Source organism: Miscanthus floridulus, unplaced genomic scaffold, assembly GCF_019320115.1.
Source record: "Miscanthus floridulus cultivar M001 unplaced genomic scaffold, ASM1932011v1 fs_663_2_3, whole genome shotgun sequence".
NCBI classification, from domain to species: domain Eukaryota; kingdom Viridiplantae; phylum Streptophyta; class Magnoliopsida; order Poales; family Poaceae; genus Miscanthus; species Miscanthus floridulus.
In genome coordinates, this window is record NW_027097079.1 from 7,139 (window position 1) to 25,319 (window position 18,181).

The 18,181-nt window shown below is 43.4% G+C and overlaps 2 protein-coding genes across 6 annotated transcripts; one reads left to right on the top strand and one right to left on the bottom strand.

Annotated features, from left to right (window-relative positions):
* Positions 1-1,859: 1,859 nt before the first annotated feature.
* On the bottom strand, positions 1,860-4,158 carry LOC136532588 (uncharacterized). 5 transcript variants are annotated; one of them, XM_066525179.1, is made up of 5 exons: positions 4,060-4,158; positions 3,902-3,978; positions 3,711-3,830; positions 2,976-3,079; positions 1,860-2,125 (listed from the first exon to the last, which is right to left on the bottom strand). In XM_066525179.1, the coding sequence occupies exons 1-5, from the start codon at positions 4,068-4,070 to the stop codon at positions 2,114-2,116; spliced, it is 324 nt and encodes a 107-aa protein (XP_066381276.1). In that variant the 5' UTR covers positions 4,071-4,158; the 3' UTR covers positions 1,860-2,113. The 5 variants fall into 5 exon arrangements, 2 of the variants coding, with proteins under 2 accessions (XP_066381276.1, XP_066381277.1); XM_066525180.1 differs by lacking the exon at positions 1,860-2,125 and having other exon boundaries at positions 2,579-3,473; XR_010778259.1 differs by lacking the exons at positions 1,860-2,125; positions 4,060-4,158 and having other exon boundaries at positions 2,579-3,079; positions 3,900-4,046.
* A 2,844-nt stretch (positions 4,159-7,002) lies between these two features.
* On the top strand, positions 7,003-12,729 carry LOC136532587 (disease resistance protein Pik-2-like). Its single transcript, XM_066525178.1, has 2 exons — positions 7,003-7,881; positions 10,707-12,729. The coding sequence occupies exons 1-2, from the start codon at positions 7,031-7,033 to the stop codon at positions 12,727-12,729; spliced, it is 2,874 nt and encodes a 957-aa protein (XP_066381275.1). The 5' UTR covers positions 7,003-7,030.
* Positions 12,730-18,181: the final 5,452 nt, after the last annotated feature.

Sequence of the window (18,181 nt, forward strand, 5' to 3'; positions counted from 1 at the left end):
GCTTTTGTGTACGTGGTTGTTCTTAGGAGGAAGAAGATGATGTTAATTAAAAAAGGGATTTGCTATATTTCAGGTGCCTGAAATGTAGCTTCATTTCAGGCGACATCTCCTAGCCTTCAGATCTACATCCAACGGTCAGATTCTGTTGCAGTTGTTTCTGTATGCAGCCACTCATAACGGGTCCGCGAAAATAAACCCGTTAGGCACATCAGGTGTTACCAGGCCCGCCAAAGCTTAACAGGTGGATAAACCGATACCCGTTAACTGAAGTTGGTGCTCGTTTGGGCCGGAATGCAACTATTAGCCTAGTAAACACGTACAAGCTTACTGACAAAATAACAACTCTACCGCTGTAGAAAGAAACTCTGTCACAAATCAAAATTACCAGAGTACAATTTCTATTCTACCGCTGCAAGAATCACAAAAATGTGGCCTGTATGGCCACAAATCACAACAACTATTCTACAGCTCCATATATCGACCTAATCCTTTTGCTGCCGTAGCAGCCAATGAATGTCCACTCTCTTAACCATTTTATTTGTTTAGCTCAGTGCATCCAACTATTTCAGATGCTGCTAGATTTTGCACAATCTTAGATGCAAATTAAGTGTAATGCATTATATTGATATAAATTACTATCAGCCTGTTCGACAGGCCGTAAACGATCATGGATTATTTACTACTAGCTCATTTAGTGTGAGAGAAAAATATTGTTCCAGCTTATAATCCACGATCGTATACGAGCAAGCGAACAGGCTGTACATCACAAAATATTTACTCACATATAATGAGATGTTCACGGTGAAAAAATACACAATGAATATGATCTTCAAAATTACAAAACAAGAATATGAAAATTGCACATTTTAAATAGTGCAAATACTCCATATTGTTAATGCAATTATACTGTATATGTATATAAATACAAAATCCAGCTCATGAATGTGGAGCCTGCTGATAGTACGATTAAACAGCACATAATGGTGTACATAAAAAGAATGACAAACTGGAATACAACCACACATATGAGAGAACAATTTACATATCACATACTATTGGATGCCAAAGGTTTACACAATGAGAGAATACAATTTCTAGAAGCACAAAAGAGGTAGAAAGAACCTTAACATCATCCTCCAGTTGCATCCATATTTGGATGACACCCTAGTTCCTCAATCAAGTACTTGCACATCTCCAGATGGCCCTAGCATGCTGCTCGATCACCATTTTCTATGCCAAGGTTCCTTATGATACCTTACGCACAATGACAAACAAGTTACCACATTGAGGAAGCAGATACCCAATACATGACCGCGCAATCACCAAGAAAAACAATCTCACCAGTGTAAAGGGGAAAACAGAAGTAACAGGATGATCTTAGAAGAGAGAGAGAGAGAGAGTGAGTACAGGTGCTGCCTAGTCTGGTTGCCCACGCCTCCGGGTATGGGATGGCCGCCGCCGCCTCCATCCCCGTTCATATGCTGTTGCGTCTGGCAGGCTGCACAGTAGTCGCTTGGCACGGCAGACGACGTCGTACTTTATCTGTTCGTCTGGTGCGGCAGACGACGCCGCACTTTATCCTGGTTCAAGTTCCGTCTCATCGGGCAGGCAGCACAGTGTGCGCCTGATACGACACAACGGCACCGCCCAGCATGTGTGCAGGGCATGGCAATGTACGTACCTCCTCGGTTTTACGGTTGACTTGGCATGTTCCCTTTAGCTACTCCGCCTGCTCCCTGGGCCCACACCGACCGGGCGTCCCCAGTCGGTCGTTCCTAGTCGGCACCGACCATTTTGGTCGGGAAAGTGCGGCGTGAGTAGATCTGGCGTATTCCCCGTCGGGGAACTCGGGGAGTCGGACTGTGATCTCGGCCAGCCTTCCCGGTCGGAGCGCCAACCAGGCCTTCTGGTCGAGGGCATCGGTTAGCGGTCGGATCATGGTCTCGGCCTGTCGTTGTGTATCTAGACCGACCCAGACGCGTGCTGTCGCTGTGCCGCCTGCTGGGCCGAGTTTGCGGAGAAGCGGTCCTATTGGGGACCCCGGGTTGATGAACCCGACACTAGGTAACTAAATAGCTTGGGCGACATCTACACCACTAATCCAACCTGCTTATCAATGCAGGCCCTAAGAATGATCACATCACCAATAAAAAAATCATAGTTTAATCAGTACAAATCAATAAGTAATGAGGATTCCCTAAGTACTAATGGAAAATTAGTAGGGAAAGTGCTAAGCTAAAAAGAATACAAATCTCATCTATACAAGCAGATCCTACTCGCACACTACTGCAACCATTCTTGCATGTGAGTGAGCGGCCATAAGCAGCTCCAGCTATTGGAGATCACACTGGCACACTTTTGTAGAGAAAATATCATGAGCAAATATCATGCGCAGAAACAGAAAAACTCCTATAGAAAATAACAAGGAGGAGCTTAGCTTCTGGAGTCTGTATTGTATTGATGTGCGAGGACAAGGACAAAAATGAGATGTGTTTTGGCACAAATCAGAATTAACAAAGTTCATGAAGTGTTAGCACAAATCACAAGAGACAATTTTTTTCTATGAAAGGACAAGGACAAAGACTTGGCTTCGGCAAGCACAAACCACAATAAACAAAACAAAAAGGTGAATTAGCACAAATCACAAGAAAAGGAGCATGCGGTCAATTTGGGTGGCCAATTAATTTATGTAATTTATGCAATGAACATGATGTTATAAGCTTAAATTAAATTATATTCAGACCTACAATTGCATATGCTGAGAACCACAATTGCAGTGCCCAATAGCTGCAATTTACATTGTTGGTGATTGCAATTGTGTAACTGAATGTTTTAATTGTGTAACTACAATTACAATTCTATCACAGGGTGGATCAAGCTACACAAGCCTTATGAACCAAGTCATAGTCTCACTACAAGTAAGGAGCAATTACTCATAAAAAATAGTGGCCAGTGAAACAAGCGAATAGACTGACCAAACATTTGAAATATTGCTGATTTGCGTGCTTCCAGTTATCTGTGCTCAATAGTGTGGAATGATTGATGCTAACACCTTGCACATCTTCTACGAGTTCAATTCCTGTAGTAAATGTACAGAATCATATGACTGCTCCAAGAACAATGGATTTGGTGCAGCCAGCTCATCTCCCAACTGGAAGTAACAGAGAAAAAAATTGTAAAAAAAGCTCTTTTTCTTTTGGGCAGCAGAGTAAAGGAACGCCAAGGGTTTCAGTCACAATATATTTTGTTTGGTTTCACATTACAGGAACCGATGCAGAAGCTTAAAAATCTTTTGCCTAGTCCTTTTAAAATTTTCAATAGAAGCACTACTATGGCGCTTGCTCCCAGCTGTAAAGCTTGACGTGATCTTTCAACTCCTTCTCAATGGTTTTTTTACCTTCTTCAATTTTCCCATGAACACTTGAGGTTGGAAATTTTATCAGAACCAGCCGTGGACAAAAGAAACAGAAATACTGCACATAGATTCAACAGTGACTTATAGTGACAAAAACTGCATGTAGTAGCCAAACACATTGTACAAAATATTCTGGATTTTCTTCACCGCAGTACTGTCTGAGTGGACAAATGTAAAAAAAAACTATTTTCAGGATAAGAAAAATTAGTTATAGTGGGAAAAGCAAAATAATTCCAACAGCTACACTGAACTAACTTAAACAAAGCAAACAATATAGATCAAGTTTTTATCTCACCTTGAATAACCACCCATGCTAGCACCAGCAGAAATCTCACCATGGAAGGCAAAGAGAATATGCAAGCGTCTCTTGTATTCTCTAAGACTTGATGTTTGACCAAATTCATCAACACTGAATCTGCACACCACTTTTGCATTAGAGAAAATATACGTTTGTAGGAAGGGAGAGAAAAAAATATATACATACACCTTCTGATAATAGACAAATCCTCAGCTGTTGGAATACCAGAAGTCTGAGTAAGTAACGATCGCAATGGAAATCATAGCTGCACAAGTACAACAATATTCTGTTTAACCAAAAATCAAGCAATAATAAATAAATGAGCTTGGCAGTAATATAAACTCACCTTTGCAGCATTCATCTCATACTTTGCCTGGACCTCCTCAAGCAGTATAGGCCAACAATCTAACTCGAGTCTTTGCCATGAATACACAAGGAACAATATTGATGCAAGATGATCTTTAGGGAAAAGAAGATTAAAACCATACAATACTACGTTTTGCCAGAAATATATTTTCAATGTTGGGCATATGACACAGTGTGCCACTAAAATTGAAAATGGGCAAATGAAAGAAGCATATGGACTGACCAAGATCAATATCTGGATGGCTTCAAGTAATTTTGCAGCGGCACTAGCCGATGGTTGTGAGCTTGTGCCGTACAACCGAAGTGCCTGTCACCTCTATGTTTTCATCTCAGTCCTTTTTCAGATGGGAGCAAGTACATTCTCCTGCATGCAACCAATAGAGTAACTAGGGAATTAGTCTCACCACAAGGCGAGTGATTCCACTTGTATCCTCATAAATAAAAATATTATAGCTCTTGACTTAAAATAAATAAAGCTTTAAAGAGTTTTAATTCTAGGACTCATTAACAGGAAGCGCATACTTAATGGCTTATAGACATCCACAGAAAAAAAGCACAATACCTTGTGAAGGTGGAAAGACATATCCCCAACCTCAACAGTGACATAACCTCAACGGTGACATTGCTAGGAAGTCCTGTTGTGCACAACCTAAAAGGTTCAAAAGCAGAATAACAATCAAAATTCAGATAAATCTATATATTCAGTAAGAACTGAAAGATGAGGCTCCTTATGGTAAAAAACAATGATGTGTGGCCACCTAATGGTTAATGTCAATGTCAAATTATTTGTACATCCTATTCCTGCCTATAGTACTGTTCCAAGAACACATTCAAACATACACTTTCGCGTTTTTGGTTAATGAACACAAGCAGCCATTTTCAAACAAGCAAACATGCAGAGTGCAAAGAACTTGCAATAGTTGTCATTCAGTTTTCAGAAAAAAAAAAGTTAAGCTACATATATAACACCTAAGCTGATGACTGCAACATTCAGATGCCTTTATCTATTTGAGCTTTTGGATCAGTAGAGTTCATCTATTTGAGATACCTTCAGATCATGAGAAGCAGGGCATTCAATTTTCAGGAAAAAAACAAACACCACGTCACATGCATTCAGTTTTTAGAAAATTAAAAGTTTGCAACACAGGACAATGGCCGACCAAGAGATCTGCCCGCATTCATATTGAGAGCAAATTATGTTGAGCAAGAAAACAACTGTTATCACCTAGGGGCTAGGGTGCTGGACTGCTGGTGATTTGTTCGCCGACGCAGCAGTTGCTAATTGGCAACTGATAAGATATATGGGTGTACTCATGTATAAATCCAGACCAGTAATGCGGTTGGAAAAGGAAGCTATTATTTGTTTCAATGTCTGAAAGCTACACTTTGAACTTACTGCAATCAAAACTGGCCTATGACTGGACCAGATCAGTAGAATTCAGGAATGCTCGCACATCACGAGTTACTTCAGAAAGAGACTAATGACAAGAACCTGAAGCTAAAACTCTAGATAGAAACGCATCAGAGAATATCGAAGAGTGCATGCATGTATTGAAATGTGCGCTAATTCCTTCAATGTTTTCTAATCCGTAGAAACAATATTAGCCTGATAGTCAAGCTCTGAGGCTTTGTTCGGCAGTAAGGTACAACAAAAAAGGAACAACTAAAAACAGCGGAGCAGAAGCAGATCGAGCTTCATTACCTTCTTGGACAATTTATGTTCTCTAGCAAACAGAGGAGGTCAGACTAGATGCAGTTTCTTGGTGTCCCTGTCCGAAATCAGGACACCGATTGCTCTGAAACGAGACTGCATGTTCAGAATACCATGTTCAGATATGGGATGGATGGAAGTGGAACCCCTCCAGTTTTCATGAACCTAGTAAGATAGAAAATTTGTCATGGACAACGACACTAAAACTGCATTGGATCTGTTCAATGTCAGATTCAACGGCAGCAGCATGCCACTTGGGTCAGACAAGGTCGCAGTCTCATGTGCTTTGTCGGCAAATGAACTACGAATCCAACCCACATACCAATGAAATCCTAGACAAGCAAAACCTAATTAACGGGAACAACTACTACATGAACCACATCATCCAAAACCAGATCTACAAAGCCACACCACACTGAAAAAACATCTGAGCCAACCCCTAAACTCAAATGAGCAAGCAGCAATGCCCAACTTAGCTACGAATCCACTGCTTACAAGCAATCCAAACCGAAACCACTAACAAAATCAAAGAGGACCAAATCGAATCAGCAGCAACAAGGGATTTTCAAGCAACAAACCTCAATGGAGCGTGCGGTGAACGCAGGTAGGTGCCGATCTCAAGGAATGGCGGAGGCGACCGAGCCTCCGAATCAGCGAAGGGGAGGCTCCGACTCGGCTCGACTGGGAGGAGCGCGTAGTTCGCCACAAGAGTCGCCGTCCCGCGACGAGCTCGAGAAACTCCGAAATGCAAATGCCCGGTCTGTTCGGTGTTAGCGGGTCTGGCTTCCAGTGGATCACGTTCGTTTTCCAATACAAACCCAACAGAGCGCACGGATCTTCAAGCTCCATCAACGGACGCAGCGTCGCCTGAAGCTAACAGAGATTTCAGGCGACTGTAGTATAGGAAAAGTGCACAACAAATTAACAAGGTCGGCTTATCAGCCGGCTTTAATACCAGTCGAACAGAGCTTGAGGCACCTTCCCCAGTCGCGGCCGCCAAGCGGGGACGAACACGCCACGCCCACGCGGTCTTTGTCTTGCGAAGTTCTCCCCCATTTCTTGGTTCCGTGGGGTCGAGATCTGAGACTGTGACCTCCACTGCTCCTCCAGTGTCCAGACCAGCAGCATAAATCTCTCCCCAACCCCAACTGAACCGACGGCTGTGCGGCACTCTGCTTCTCTGCTGAGCGCTTCTTCTCTTTTCTTGTTACATTACACGGACACGGGGAGAGAGGGGGCTATGGAGGGCGCCCAAACCTTGCTGAGCAACGCCGGGCAGCTGCTGAGTTCAGAGTACCAGCAGCTCAGTGGCGTCGGCGGCCAAGTTGTTGAGCTGCGGGACGAGCTGGACGTCATCAATGCTCTCCTCATCATGCAGTCCGAGGCAGAGGATGAGGCCGTGGACCGCTTCCTGCAGGTGTGCATGAGGCAGCTGGGCGAGGTTGCCTACGACGCGGAGGACTGCATCGACCTTTACACCCTGCGCATCAGGTCCCGGCCCACCGACGGCGTGCGCGCCTGGCTGGGACGCCTGCTCGGGACGCTCCCGTCTCGCCGCCGCCTCGCCTGTGAGATCAGAGCCCTTCGCGCCCGCACCCTCGCCATCAGCGAGCGCCAGGCGCGGTTCGGCGTCAACCGTGACGCGCTGCGCCGCTCCCCTCCTCTGCTACCCGCCCCCATGACAGTGTCCGCTCCAGCTAACGACGCCGACCGCCGCCACCGACTGGTCGGCATCGCGGAGCAGGCTGATAAACTGGCTGCACGGCTGAAGGCGCCGGTTGGCGACGAGGGTGAACGCAAGGCCGTTTTCTCCATCGTGGGGTTCGGCGGCCTTGGCAAGACGACGTTGGCCATGGAGGTGTGCCGGCGGCTAGAGGCGGAGTTCCCGTGGCAGGGGATGGTGTCCGTGTCTCAGGCGTTCGAGCCGAGCAGGGACCTCAAGGCGTTGCTCAAGGATCTTCTTCGGCAGGTCATGAAGCCCAAAACGGCTGACGACAGGGGCATCAAGGAAGAGGCTGCCGTCGGTGCAATCGACGACCTGGATGACAACGGGCTAGCCAAAAGACTGGAGGAGCTTCTCGTGGACAAAAGGTACTACTGTACTCCTCTCCTCCAAATTATACGATGTTTTGGCTTTCCAGATACTCCATTCGTTTCAAATTATAAGTTAATTTGACTTTTTTGGTTCATCTATTTTTCTATGACATGTACAAAAAAAAATCAAAATGATTTATAATTTGAAACAGAGGAAACACGTAGTTTTTGTTACATGCACCTCTAAATTAAAGGAGCTTCCAATTTACACTATCTAATGATAAAAGTGTCTTCCCACGGACCATGGTAGTTCTAATGATACCATATTTACACTATCTATTACTATTATAGTCTTCCTTTGAAAAGTTCACATTAACCCTAATTAGAAGTACAACGCCTGTAATGATTGTCACTATTGGATCTATTCTTTTTTTTCTAATTACCACATCTGACATTGTGAAAAGATTCAAAAGTTACACCTTAAACTTAATTCTAAATTTCCCGCTTCTATTATTATGAAAATTATGAAAATAATATAAGGCAAGCCCTTAATCTTCATCCTAACTAACCATGCATCTATGCACATAAATTTGCATTTAAATCACCGGCCCAACCATTGTTGTAAATAACCTAAAGTAACCTATAGCAATGTCGTTACACTGGTAGAGAACAAACTTTTCGTTTGGATCGGTTTTTGACTTTAGTCTCAGCCATATTTGGGCCCGGGACCAAAGAGAGGATTAGTCCCGATTGGGGCAACCAATCAGGACTAAAGTCACCTGCCCAACGGCCAGAGCCGTAGGCTTTTGCATGAGGGAACCTCTAGTCCAGGTTATGAAAAATAACATAAAGTAATTGTCTAAATTTGCATCTACCTACATCTATCATTTATAAAATACCAAAGTACTAATATATGTGCTTATACAATATCCACCTCTGACTTCTTAAATATAGAAACAAACTACAATCATGATGTCAGTCACCATTCGCACCAAGGTCCCATTTGGTGGAGCTCTGGCCGGTTTGGCTCTAGCTCCTCCTTGGGCCATGTAGCAAAAAGTTATTGTATCTTTCTTATCAAAATAAACTAAAAACCGTATTTTTTGCTTCACCAGCTCTGGTTTCTCCACGCGCTATAGCAAGGAGTTGAAAGTCATGACAAAAATGACCTTGTATACATATTTGTATAAGAAACAATGGTCACATATCTATTTCTAGGTCAAGCATATTAGTTGAAACTAAGGTTTTAGCTAAGTATATGTCAAATACACATAGAGACGTGTGGCAATCACTACTATAGTTTGCAACCGCTTCCAATCAAATGCCTCCGTTAATGCAGATTAACGGAGGCGGTTGCTTTGCCCACCTCAGGCGGAATCAATTAACGGACCTCCGTTAATGTTCTCTTGAAAATCCAAAAAACCAAAAAACTTGCAACTTTGGAGAGTTAAACCCACAACTTGGCGCTCAATACTACCACATCTCTACCACTGAACCACACACTAATTCATGTCTATATATAATATGTTATTATTTTATATCAATATTTTGTAATCTTATATTGAATACTTTGGCTACTAAATGAACTCAAATGGAAAAACTTTTAACTACAAAGTTTTAAATCTTGTTAAGTACTACAACTTTGGTGTGGGATGTATCGCCATCAGAGATAGTTTGAAAATTTTAAAAAATTGAGTCTCAAAACATGTGAATTTTAAAAACACATATTTGAGACTCTAGATGACTTTAAATCAGAAACTTGTCAATATCAAACATTTAGATTGGGTCGGCCACTAGAACTTTGGTATTAACTATGTGAACATTTGAGATCGTTTAGGAATTCTAAATTTTAAATTTCAAAATCTATAACATTCGAACACGTATTTGGGACTCTAAATATCTTCAAATTAAAAACTTTTCAACTAAAGTTGTAGATTCTATTGAGGACTTTAACTTTTGTATAGACCATGTCAACATCCAAGAACGTTTGATAATTTTAAATTTCAAATTTCAAATTTCAAGAACGTTTGACAACAATATTTTGGGACCCTAAACAGTTTCAATTCAAAAACTTTTCAACTACAAAGTTATAGATCTCGTCGAGAGCTACAATTTTGATATAAAGTTTGCCTTCATCCGAGTTCATACGAAAAAGTTATGAATTATTTTTTGTTACAATCATTAATCGAGGCATACATCTTAAGGCACCCGCCTCCGTAAATCGATTTATGGAGGCGGACCCTTAGAACGACTGCCTCCAAAAATAAACGATTAACGGAGAAAGACGTCTTAAGTTGCCCGCTTCTGTTAATGGATTAACAGAGGCGGATGCTTAATGCTGCTCGCCTCTGTTGAGCATTAACCGAGAGGCGGGTGCTCGGGTGGCGGCCCTACCACCTATTAACGGAGGCGACCGTCTAGCCGGCCCACCTTAGATAATAAAATGGCACTGTCTCGTAAAATCTTTTCTATAGTAGTGAATGTGGAAAACAATGAATGGGTATTAACAAGTATATAGTAAGTATAATTGGAAACTAAAATCTATCACAACTAGGAAAATATAAGAAAATATCTATATAAATACCGTGTTAGAACATGAAGAATTAGAGAGGAAAAATGCAAGTAGTTTGAATAGATGCGGCCTAAACTTATCTATGAATTTCTAACACTTCCCACTCTTCTAATATGTATAGAGCATGACTGCATGAGTTGATAGACTAGTATAAGAAATAATAATAATTGCACTTCCCACTCTTGTAACCTTGTTCTGCAAAAATAAAGAGACTGCACATAAACATTTTCATACATTTTGCACATGAGGGGTCATAAATTGCCTTCTGGATATATGGCTAAACTAACTATATTACATATGCTTAAACCAGGTACCTCATGGTGATTGACGATGTTTGGAGTGTGCGAGCATGGGAGGCAATCCAATCCAAGCTACCAGAGAACAACAAGGGCAGTAGAATCATCTTGACCACTCGGATAGAAACAGTGGCCAATGCATGCAGTCCTGCTAGTTTTAGTGGCCTTTGCATTCATAAAATGGAACCCCTTAAGCTTGAAGATTCCAAGAAGTTGTTCGTCAGTAGAGTGTTTGGCTCCATGGATGTCGCTTACCCCAAGGAATTTGAAGATGTAATGAGCGACATCTTGAAAAAATGCGGTGGGCTGCCATTGGCCATTATCAGCATTGCTAGTGTTTTGGTAGGGTACAAATCACCAGGAGGCAAAGATAAGTGGGATAGAGTCTGCAAATCACTTGGTTCTCAAATGGAGATCCACCCTACCCTTGAGGGGATGAAGCATATAGTCACACTTAGCTACAATCACCTCCCACATGAGCTCAAGGGTTGCATGATGTACTTTAGCATTTTTCCTGAGGACTATGTGATCAGAAAGGGCCGACTATTGAACAGATGGATGGCTGAAGGATTGGTTCATCAAAAGCGGGGGTTGACTATGTGGGAGGTTGCAGAGTCTTACTTGGATGAACTCTTGAGTAGGAACATGATTGAAGAAGCAGGACATTTGGGTGGTTATGCCTGGAGGGAGCAAACATACAGGGTGCATGACATGCTTCTTGAGGTCATGGTGTCCAAGTCCTTGGAAGCTAACTTTCTTAGCCTGCATGGAGGGCAGTATGAGGGGATGCTGTATGACAAGATCCATCGCCTCTCCATCCATGGTAACGTAGAAAGTGTAGATTCTGTAGCAAAGAGAAATGTTGAAGGCCGCCGAGGCGATGATAATTTGAACATACAACATGTTCGATCACTGAGCATGTTCCAGCCCCATGGGCAACACAAGCTCCTAAAAATGCTAGGCATCTTCGTCCTCTTGAGGGTGCTTGACCTAGAAGACTGTGAGGGAGTAACAAACAAGCATGTAAGGTACGCCTGCAATCTGTACCTACTTAGGTTCCTAAGCTTGAGGGCCACAAACATAAGCATGGTGCCTAGGCAGATCGGGAATCTAGAGCATTTACAGACGCTTGATCTAGCTGACACGCTTCTTACTGAGCTGCCAGAAACAATCACAAAGCTGGAGAAACTCGAGGACATACGGTTCTTCAAAAAGGATGATTATTGGGAAACTTATTGGACTATGCCCCAAGGAATAAACAAAATGAAGGCCCTACGTGTGCTGTATATGGTATCTCTTGGGAATGACTCTAAAGTTGCCCAAGAGGTAGGTGAACTAGAGGAACTGCAAGAGTTAGTCTTGTCAATCGACATCAACAAGGCCATTGATGAGGAGGTTCTCAAAGAACTTGCTCTGTCCATAAGTAAGATGCACTCCCTCCGGTGGCTCAATATCGGACGACATGGAAGTAGTGATGATGGTGGTAAGATACTAAACTTTCTCCATCACCTACCAACACCACCACGACTCCTCCAAACCCTTTGGATCACAGGTGACATTGCCAATGGATTGCCCAGCTGGATTGGGTCACTCGCACATCTTGTTAGTTTTTCTACTGAGGATACAACCCTTACCGGTGATGAGCTCTTTGGCGTCGTGTGTATGCTGCCCAACCTGAAGACATTGTGCGTGGTTTGGGACTGCTATAGGGGTGATGAGCTGGCTGCATGCACCAGCTACAAATTTCCGGTGCTCAGGGACCTGATACTTGGAGGTTATCTACCCAAAGTTATCTGGTTTGAGGAAGGATCCATGGCAATGCTTGAGATGCTTGAACTTCGCTTTGACTTCAGGTCTAGCCACGTGGCGGAGAGGAGCATCTTTGGCATTGAGCACTTGACCAACCTGAAAAAGGTTATGCTCGACTGTCCAGGTGACTATCATGCACTAGTCGACACAGTACTTGAGCAGATGAAGGCTGAGAATGATAGGCGCTCGAGGTCCAACCAATTCCAAATTGCAGTTAAATATTGGTGATTGTTGTATCGTCTTAATTACTACTGTTGAGAACATCAAAGCTGGTTCTGCGGCTGTGTCTCTTTTGTACCCCTTATAGTACTGCTGCTTTTCCTCCTAATGTTATGTAGTCTTCCCAGAAAAAAAAGAGTTCCCTTGTCTTTATAGAAAACGTACTAGTTTGTGTGTACACTGTTGTGCACTTGTGATTTCAGGTGAGCCTTCCACAGACTTGTGTTTGTGTTGGACATTACACGCGCTACTTGATGTCTGTAGGTACCTCCCGCAGTGCGAATTAAGGGACCCGACTACCAGAGCCCTGCTTCCCAAATCTCAGTTCCCCTTCCTGATGACGCCTGCCGCGCCCACGGTAGTGCCTATCCCGCCTAATTCGGCAGTTGGCACTTGGCTTGGCGGCTTCGCGTCGGAACGAATGAAACGAGGGGCCCCCTCTGTCCTTTGCTTGACGACCAAAGGATGGCGGAAGGTTGGTTTTTCTAGTCTCTTAATTCATTTTGGGACAATGCTCTACTTTCGCTTGCTGTGAAGGCGGCTGTACTTTCTAGTGTTTTGCTACCGATGCCGGAAGCGCATGCAGGGCAGGTCGCAGCCCAATCAACAACAACTCCAAGCCACAAAGTCGCCTAACAGGAGTGTGACATCTCCATGGACCATAGTCCCGAGAGCGCAGGAGCTGACGTGCAGCTGCAGCCTTGTTCTCCCTGGCATCGGTAGCAAAGCACCGTTGCTCCTACACGATGAGGAGGGTCTCCTGGCATCGAAGACGGAGGGAGGGCCTGCCCAATGCGCGTGCAGGGGAGTATCGCAACGGCTACGGCAGCATGAGGTTGCTGCTCTGCTTCGACGACTTTATGGTGAGCTGTGTTAGCATTGCTCAAAAGGATGATCCTAATCCTGGATCACAGAGTTAAGCAATGAACGCGAAACTCGGCCACGGCGAGGAAGTCGCACTAGGTGGCCCAGCTCAACTCAGTAACTCACGCACTACGGGGTTAGGGTCGTGTTTGGCTAGCGTGGATCAACTCAAGCGTCAGGGCTTATTCGGATACACTCATTATCTCAATCCACCTCTGTTGGAGTGCATTGAGATGAAGATGAAAATTAAAATAAGTTTCATCTCAATTCACTCAAAATACGAGTGTGTTCAAACAAGACCTTGGATGGTCTCGCATGGCTTGGATCAAGCCTAAATAGGAGGTTGAGTCGTGTATGCCCGACGGACTGGCATCAGTCGCTAGTACTTATTCAAGCGAGTGATGAACACTACTAGTGCCTACGTTAAAGGAGGCGGTCAAAATGGCTTGACGGAGGCGGACAGGGCATCCGCCTCCAATTAAGTGCATGCGTTAATGGCGCTTTACGGAGGCAGGTGCCTTGGCCGCCTCCATCAACCATATTAATTTAGACGGCTGCCTTAAGGAGACCGCCTATGTTAATATGCTTTAACGAAGGCAGTCGTTAGAAGGCACCCGGCTCTGTTAAAGGATTAACGGAGATGGCCCTGTTTTAAAAATATTTTTTGCCATTTTATTTGAATTTGAATTCTGTTTTCACAGTTTAAACACAGACAAAGATATATAATATTGTGGAGATCCCTTTTATGCTCCTTTTTAATATTGTCGTAGATATGTTAAGAGTCATCATAAAGAGGGTGAAAGATGATTGGCGGATCAATGGTATAGTACCACATCTAGTTGATGACGGCTTATCTATTCAATAATATGCAGATGAACAGTTCAAAAAAATATGGATATGACACCATTCTTTTTATGAACATCATCTTGAAGAAAGCTCATAATATGAAGCTCTTGCCTTGTGTGCATTCGAGGAGGTGTTAGGTCTCAAAATAAATTTCCATAAAAGAGGGGTTGTATTGCTTTGGAGATGTCCAATATATTCCGCTGCAGAGCGGGTAATCTTCCAATCAATTATTTAGTTTTTTTCCATTATAAGAAATAAAGAAAAAAATTTGGAAGAAAGTGGAGGAGTGGTTTGAGAATATACTCAGTAGTTGGAAAGATAAACACCGAGTTCCTAATATCTTCTTCCTAAAAATATGAAGTTTTACAACTCCTAAAAAAGTATTGGAAGGAATAAAGAAGGTCATCTCCAAGAGTTTTTAATAATCCACTCCTAAAATATAGAAGACAATTTTACATTAGAAATCCTATACTATTTTTAAATTATCCCACTTTTATATATTCTTTCTCTCTTGTACATTTGCATCAGGAACTCTTTCCTACTCTTTATCCTTTCCACGCCCTTCCAACTTTAGATTGGCCGACAAACACGCGCGGGAGAGATAAGATACGCGCGACTCAGAAGCGCGTAACTTTACGCGGAACATGGTGACTTTTCTCAAGTTCTAAAAGATTAGGAGGATGGATTAGGAGTTGTTGGAGAGGGATTTTTTTCTCGTCTTGCTAAAAACCAAGGATTAGGAAGGGATTTAGGGAACTGTTGGAGATGCTCTATGAAGATTAAGCATGGTTTCCTTCATTTTGGATCATTCATTCACTACAAGGATTTCCCCCTAATGCCACGCCACATGATTGCAACACTACTAATTTGGTTGCTATAGGGGGGTCGTATTGCAACCTTTCCGTGAAATGGTTGCAATATGTGCCTATAATGCAACAGACTAAATGTGTTGCACTATGTGTGATTTGTCGTTGCAGGAGTCTGCTACTGCAACCATTTTAGAATTGTGTTGCAATTAGTTGACGTTATTGCCATGGCGCTTTGGAATTGCATTAGTATTGATTTTTCGTTGCAATTACTTGGTGTTATTGCAACTATATTGGATTTGGTTGCTTTTGCTTGTAACTATTGCCATGGTTATTCTGGGTTGCAATAGTCTTCAGTGGTGCTGCAATTGCTAGGTGGTTATTGCAACAAGAATTCTGAAATGGTTGCAGTAGCATGTTTCTATTGCCATGGTTTTTTGGGGTTGCAATAATCTTCTATGGTGTTTCAATTGTTAGGTAATTATTGCAACTACAATCCTAAATGGATGCAATATCATGTTACTATTGCCACGGTTTTTTTGTGTTGCTATAGACTAAAGTATTTGATGGGTCTTTCTTTGTCTATACCCAACAGCATATGTGAACGTTATGTTGGTTAGAGATGCATGCGACTCTCCCCATCGATCGATCATCGTCATCTAGATCGGGCACACCTGGCCAGCAGCCTTCGGCTGGCTCCCTAGATGTGTCGTCTCTTAGAACGCCAATTAGGCCCGGTCCTAAGGGGGGTCGAGCTCTGCGGCCACATTGGGCCCTCGAGGCCAAGGGACCAACCCCATATATATCATCTATTAGATATGTTCCCATGTGTTGCAGGTTGTCACGAATTTTTCCCACGCCTAATATTTTACTTTGTTTATTTAATTAATACTCATAAGCTGTTTTAATCATTTAAAAAATAATAGAAAGCTAATAAATAATAGAAAACAATAATACGCAAGGGGTCTAATCCTATACATGTATACTCCGTATTCTCAAAAAAAAAAAAACGCCCAACCAATCTCATAACAGGTATGTCTTCAAAAAAATCTCGTAACAGGAAGCTACGAGACCCGGTCAAAAAAAAAAGAAACCTACGACATGTTTCCTTCTGAGTTCCGCACGCCGCTGCCACTCCTCTCCATCGATCGGACGTTCGGTGATTTTGGTGGTTCAATTGTTTCTCGCCGAGTCTCTCCATTGCGGTGATCCGATCGCCGCTCCATTGCGCGGTCGTCGGCCGTTGCGACGTCGCCGGCGGCCGGCAGCCCAACTCACGTAGCCACGTACGTGACTCGTACGCAAGCGACGAGTCCACGTCAGGTGTTCCAGGTACGGTTCGTTTGCCCAGTTGCTCCTACTTCCCTTTGTTGATCTACGAAAAATAATCAATGTTTAATTTACCTCCAATTTTTTTCTCTCCTTTGGCGCTGCTTGCTGCCTTTGTATATAGGTAGTTCCCTAGCTTCCTGCCTTCCTTGATCAATCGGCTATTGGGCATTGGCCATCGCCAATCGTTGCCTGCGTGCTGTGTACTGCGCTGCGCTCAGGCCTCCGCCGTCCTGGCCTCCTGCGCTGCGCGCCCTGCTGCTTGCCTGCTCGTGCCAACTGCCAAGAACCAGGGACGTCCTGCTTGCCTGATTGGCTGATTGCCTCTCTCTGTTCAATTCCATCAGGCATCATCCGATCCAGGTAGTTTAATTTATTCTATATTTATATTTTTTTTGTTTGTATATTTCATGCTTTAGAGGACAATGCTCTGTATTTTGGCCCCTTCAGTTTTAATAAAATAGCTGGGGAGCAATGCTCCACAGTTTTCAGTTCAAAGAGAATTTACCTCCAATCATATATTTATTTACCTCCAATTTGTATTCTTCAGAGGACAAGATTTGGCAATCCCATAAGACATACGGTTCAAAGTGCATACGTGCAGTTAGGGCATTCTGATGTAAGAGTTGAGACTACTTAGTGGATAATCATTATCTCAAGTTGTCAACTAGGTAATTTACTAACTTTTGATACCTTTGTATATATATATATTAATATTAGAGTGGATTTTCTGAAACGGATGGTAACTGCCCACCGGGGGTGGTAGCTGCCGTCGCTGCTGGATGTTGGACACGTGTCTTAATTAGTAGCGCAACCTGATGGACAATGTTGGCTCAATACAAATGGCATAGCAGTACGATGTCAGCCCCTCCTCTACCGTTTGCTGAGTTCGCTTTTGGGGCAGACGCATGCAATTGGGACCATCGCTGCGTGTCTAGAGTTCAGAATCATTTCTGAAAGGACAAAGAGGCCATGGGAGCGCCAAATTTTCATGTACTTTCGGCCAAAAAAAATGTCGTGCATTATAGGGTCGGATTAGGACCACTAAACTATGTAGGCGATGCAGAGTTTCATGGGGTGACCCACTGACCCGGTACCTAAAACGTTTCTTCTTCCTCCTCACGCGTCTTCGTTTCTTGTCCTGCACTCGTAGTGTTCTTTGGTGGAACAAGTACTTAAGGACAGAGTGGGTTGGGTTGATCCAAAAACCCATAAAGAATTTGGTGGGTTGATAGGAGGGTTAGTGTTTGGGTCTAGTAACTCTGACCCATTTGCATGCCTAACACTATGGCATGCACGCACAGGGTTGGCCGGTCTTGTATGCTACAGCCTGCTATCCAGAGGTAGTCGATATGAAGTAGCCTGTCATTACGCGGCGTGCTGCTGCTGCATGTATGCTTCATTCGCCATCCAAACTTTGCAGTGGCCGCAGTCTGCATCCCCTCGAAGGACTGCTGCATGCAGTCTACCACGGCACATCATCCTGATTCCCCCCACAACCACCAGCATCCTGAATTATGGCTAATGATTTGAGTAATGCAGACTGCTAAATACCGTTCAAACGTGTAGTAAGATCAAAGAAACATGAAAGGTGTTGCTGCATGTTCACAGGTTCT

Bases quoted from the DNA above. Each gene is read 5' to 3' on its own strand.
- LOC136532587 (XM_066525178.1), top strand. From the start codon at position 7,031: ATGGAGGGCGCCCAAACCTTGCTGAGCAACGCCGGGCAGCTGCTGAGT. The intron at 7,882-10,706 runs GTACTACTGTAC...TGCTTAAACCAG, and splicing joins GAGCTTCTCGTGGACAAAAG to GTACCTCATGGTGATTGACG.
- LOC136532588 (XM_066525179.1), bottom strand. The intron at 3,831-3,901 runs GTGTATGTATAT...AGTGGTGTGCAG, and splicing joins GATTTGTCTATTATCAGAAG to ATTCAGTGTTGATGAATTTG. The intron at 3,080-3,710 runs GTGAGATAAAAA...CATTTACTACAG, and splicing joins AGCATGGGTGGTTATTCAAG to GAATTGAACTCGTAGAAGAT.